The sequence below is a fragment of the Palaemon carinicauda genome, chromosome 29 (genome assembly GCF_036898095.1).
Source record: "Palaemon carinicauda isolate YSFRI2023 chromosome 29, ASM3689809v2, whole genome shotgun sequence".
Taxonomy (NCBI): Eukaryota; Metazoa; Arthropoda; class Malacostraca; order Decapoda; family Palaemonidae; genus Palaemon; species Palaemon carinicauda.
Window position 1 is genome coordinate 18,636,616 of NC_090753.1, and position 4,717 is coordinate 18,641,332.

At 38.8% G+C, this 4,717-nt stretch overlaps 1 protein-coding gene across 1 annotated transcript; it reads left to right on the top strand.

Moving 5' to 3' along the window:
* The first annotated feature begins 1,194 nt into the window (after positions 1–1,194).
* Positions 1,195–4,069, top strand: LOC137622426 (uncharacterized). The gene is made up of 2 exons (XM_068353035.1): positions 1,195–3,726; positions 3,869–4,069. The coding sequence occupies exons 1-2, from the start codon at positions 1,195–1,197 to the stop codon at positions 4,067–4,069; spliced, it is 2,733 nt and encodes a 910-aa protein (XP_068209136.1).
* Positions 4,070–4,717: the final 648 nt, after the last annotated feature.

A 4,717-nucleotide genomic window follows, 5' to 3' on the forward strand; every position in this document is an offset into this window, starting at 1 on the left:
ATATATATATATATATATATATATATATATATATATATATATATATATTATCACGCCCGAAAGTATTTTCGTTCGTTCATTTATATATTCATCTATTTATTTATTTTTTTGCCCACGCAGTCGTATGTTTGCTGCTTGTTGGTAACTGGGTGTTGTTTGCTTGTTATTTATTTTGCAGTCGTTAAGGAGGGTAGTTCTAATCCAACAATTTCTTCCTTTACATGATGACGTGGAAGCAGAGAGACTTCTTTTTCGGGAAAAGCCCAAGTTTGGGGTGAGTGATCCTCTGAACGCTAGAGAGGTTGGGATTTGCCTCTGAGAGGTACTTATCTACTGAGAGCAGTGGATTTGCCTTGGATCGCTGCAATGGTGTGTAGCTGTTAGTGTCCTTTATTAGACATCAACGCCTGTCTTTGAGTCTTCAGCACCTTATACCACTGTCACGCCCGTTTGATCATTCTTTCGCTGCTGATGCATGGATGTTTGCCTTCGAAGAGCTGCTGTGATCGAGTGTTTTTATCAAGTTCTCGATACTAATCTTGGTCTTTATCTGGAGGATTACAACACCTTTTAATCTGCGACGGACACATTACGAACACGGGAGAGGATATCAGCCTTGAACAGCCCCTAAAGACAATTCACATTTATCACCTGGTCCCTCATGTTTATTACTGCAACTGCAGCGCCGTTGATGATACTTTACGAGAAATTAAGTATTGGTATTAGTAACTGTCCTCCATTTTTAGAACTGCAATTAACATTAACAACACTTCATTACAAAGGAGCATCAAGTTTACGCTGCAGTGACCTGAAACTTACTTCGGTCCAAATATTATTTAATTATTTTCTTTTTCTTTTGTAAATAAATATTTATATTTTCTTTTTGTATCATACTCCCTCGTTGTCCTTTGCCATCATTGTTTATGAACTATAACTGGTTGTTAAAGGTACTTAAGGTTGTACAAAATACTATTTTTTTTTTTATGTAACGGCTTTATGCAAATTAAAAAGAACCTGCTTTAACATAAAACGTTAATGTTATTAATTAAGTCGTGACATAAATTGGCGACCGTGACAGGATGGCAAAGGGTCAGTGAGGTAGTGTGAAAAAGTATAATTTTTTTTTTTTATTCTCTTTTTACGGGAAACTTTAATAGTTCATCGTGTTAAGTAGCATTTGCTCATTTTTACAAGATGTCAACTTTAAGCGAGTTAACTGCCATTGGTGAGAAACTTGGATTGTCAGGATCCGACTTAGGATATTTCATAAAAGAGCAACAGGATCTCGAACGCGCTAAACGAGCAGAGCAGAGAGACGCTGAAAGAGAGCAAATGGAAGCAGAAAAAGCAATATTGGCTGAAAAGAGAGCGCTTATGGAAGCTAATAAAGAATGGCTTGAGTTAGAGATAACTTTAAAGTCTTCAAAGTCCGATGAAACTTCTATGAGTGCTTCTGTGCCAGCTAAGTTCAGTGATAAGTGGGGAACTAAGCTAATTCCTAAGTTTAGCGAGTCAGATGTCGGAATATTTTTCGTTGCTTTTGAGAAAGTAGCTCATCAGTTAGCTTGGCTAAAGGAACTCTGGGCTGTATTAGTGCAATCTGCATTCTCTGGTAAGGCACAAGTAGTTTATGCTGCGTTAAGTGCAGAAGATTCCGGTGATTATGATATTGTGAAAAAAATGGTTTTAAATGCATACCAGCTAATCCCAGAAGCTTACCGCCAGAAATTCAGATCCTGGCGTAAAATGTTTAATCAAACATTTGTAGAATGGGCAGGCCAGAAAGCAGTTAAACTTGACGAGTGGTTGGCTGCAGAGGAGGCAAGTACATTTGCCAAGTTGCGAGAACTGGTTTTGTTGGAGGATTTTAAAAATAACATTCCCAAAGACGTCCGCATCCATATTGAAGAATTTAACATTGATAATGTGAATGAGGCAGCAAAGGCAGCAGACAGGTTTGTTTTGTCACACAAGCATTATGGTAAGAAGAAAACTCATTGGGAAGCAGGTGTGGAAAAGGTGGAAGTAATAAAGGGTAGAGAAAGTCCTTCATCGCCTTCGAGGGGTGCGAGGCAGGCCCGGGACATTGTTTGTTATAAGTGTGGTAAGAAGGGCCATGTTAAGTCACATTGTCCTGAAGTAACTAAGTCGGTTAAACCAGTTATGTTGATGGATTGTAGGTCAGTGCCGCCTGTGTCTTCTAGTCTTGAAGGAGAGGTGAGTGGGAGCATGCCTTATGGTAAGGAATTTGAAGACTTTGTCTTTAGAGGTATAGTGAAAGTTGGATCTGAGGCAACTGATGGTAATATCGTTGCATTGCTGTGGGATACTGGCTCGTGCCAGTCCTGCATTCTGGAAACCTCTCTCCCTAAAGATTTCTCACGGAAAGGTCAGGATTTTGTGTTGCTTGGGGGTTTCCCAGATACAGTAACATCTTGGCGTGTGGAAAAAGTTTATTTGGAATCTCCTTTGGTAACTGGTAGGTTGAAACTGGCTGTAGTTAGTGCATTGCCTGTGAGTGGTGTGGATTTGTTGATAGGCAATGATGTGATGCAAGGTAGTGGCACAGCCTGTGCATCAGAAGGTCGAAAGGGGGCTAGTGTGGTTAATGAACGTGTTATGGTAAATGTTAAACCTGTTGTTCCTGTAACCCGAGCCCAATCTAGAGAGGAAGTCAAAGGTGGAGAAGCTGACATAGATTTGGAAAACTGCTTCCAAACCAAAACTCAACCTAAGACAACGAAATGTAAGTCCAAGCAGATAAAAAATCTTTCGTTAAAGTCTATGGTTAATATATCTGAAGACTTTCCTACAGATTTTAGTTGCACGTTTCCAGATAGGCAAACACTAATTAGTGCTCAAAAAGAAGATCGCGAATTGAAAAGTATATATGAAGAAGCAGAACAGCAAAAGGAACAGGATGATTTAAGTGAAGCAAGTTATGTATTAAAGAATGATGTGTTATATAGATTAATTCGTCCAGTGACCGCATCTACTGATGAAGAGTGGAAGGTAAGGGAACAAATTGTAGTACCTAGTAAGTTTAGGCATTTTATTTTGCAAGAGGCTCATGAAAGTGAATGGGGTGGTCATTTAGGAATACGAAAAACACTGTCCAAAGTGAAAGATAATTTTTTTTGGCCTTCTGTAAAGAAAGATGTAGTCAGACATTGTAAGTCATGTCATCAGTGCCAAATGGTTGGAAAACGCAACCAGAAAATTACTAAAGCGCCTTTAATTCCTATCCCAGCTGTTGAAGAACCATTCACGCAAATTGTTATTGATATTGTGGGTCCTTTACCCAAAACCAAAACAGGTTTTCAGTACATGTTAACTATAATGGACAGAACCACTAGATTTCCTGAGGTAATACCTGTTAGAGGCATTAAGAGTGGTATTGTAATTAAGCATCTCATGGACTTCTTTTCTCGTTATGGTTTGCCTCGAGAGATACAGTCGGATCAAGGTTCTAATTTCACTAGTAGGGAGTTCCAGGCTAAAATGAATGAACTTGGCATTAAACACAACTTGGCATCCTCATATCATCCCGAAAGTCAGGGAATACTCGAAAGATTTCACTCCACTCTGAAGAATGCTTTGACTAAGTATTGTTTAGACCATGTTGAGGAATGGGATAAAGACTTGCCTTTATTGCTTTTTGCTTTAAGATCAGCCCCTAGTGAATCTCTGGGTTTGTCTCCTTTTCAGATGGTCTATGGACACAATGTGAGAGGACCTCTTGATTTATTAAGGGAACATTGGGAAGGGGGGTAGTGGTAAAATGAATTCACTTGATTATATTTTGTCTTTCAAAGAGAAATTAGGGAGCATTTGGCAATGGGCCCAAAATAATCTCTCTACTTCGCAGGCTAAAATGAAAACTCATTATGATAGAAAGTCTCAAGTAAGGAATTTTGAAGCAGGAGAACAAGTACTAGTGTTACTTCCTATGCCAGGTCAGTTCAGAGCTCAGTTTGTAAGTCCAGCAGTGGTTAAGAAGAAACTGAATGATGTTGATTATTTGGTGGAAATTCCAGGGAGGAGGAAAAAGTATCAGTTGTGTCATTAACATTATGAAGAAATATTTTTCCAGAGCTAACACTGTTAAATCTGTTTCAGCTGTTGTACCTAAAGAATGTAATGGACAAGAAGTGGAAAGCAAAGAATATGGATGGAACGGCGAAAACTCTAAAATTTTGTGTAACCCAGATAGTTTGTTTAAACATTTCAATGCTCAGGAAGCTACTGATATTAAGGATTTATTCAAAGAACATCCGTCAATATTTAAGGACACTCCTGGTCTTGTGCGTAGTTTGCAACATGATTTGGTACTAAAGCCAAATGCCCAGCCAATTAGACAAGCCCCTTATAGGTTAAGTCCACAGAAAGCTGAAGCTGTGAGAAAGGAAGTCAGTTATATGTTGGAGAATGACTTGATAACACCAAGTAGCAGTCCTTGGAGTTCCCCAGTTGTATTAGTGAAAAAGGAAAATGGACAAGACAGGTTGTGTTTTGACTACAGGAAAGTAAACGACTTAACAGTTGCTGACAATTTCCCTCTGCCTCGCATAGAAGATTGCATAGATAAGATTGGTAATGCCAAGTATATTAGTAAGTTAGACCTTTTAAAAGGTTACTGGCAGGTTCCTCTGACTGAAAATGCACGAGAAATATCAGCATTTATAACACCTGAAGGTTTATTCGAATGTAAAGTCAT

Excerpts from the sequence above, each read along its gene's own strand:
- LOC137622426 (XM_068353035.1), top strand. The coding sequence starts at position 1,195 with ATGTCAACTTTAAGCGAGTTAACTGCCATTGGTGAGAAACTTGGATTG. Across the intron at positions 3,727-3,868 it reads AGATGGTCTATGGACACAAT|GCTAAAATGAAAACTCATTA; the intron begins GTGAGAGGACCT and ends TCTACTTCGCAG.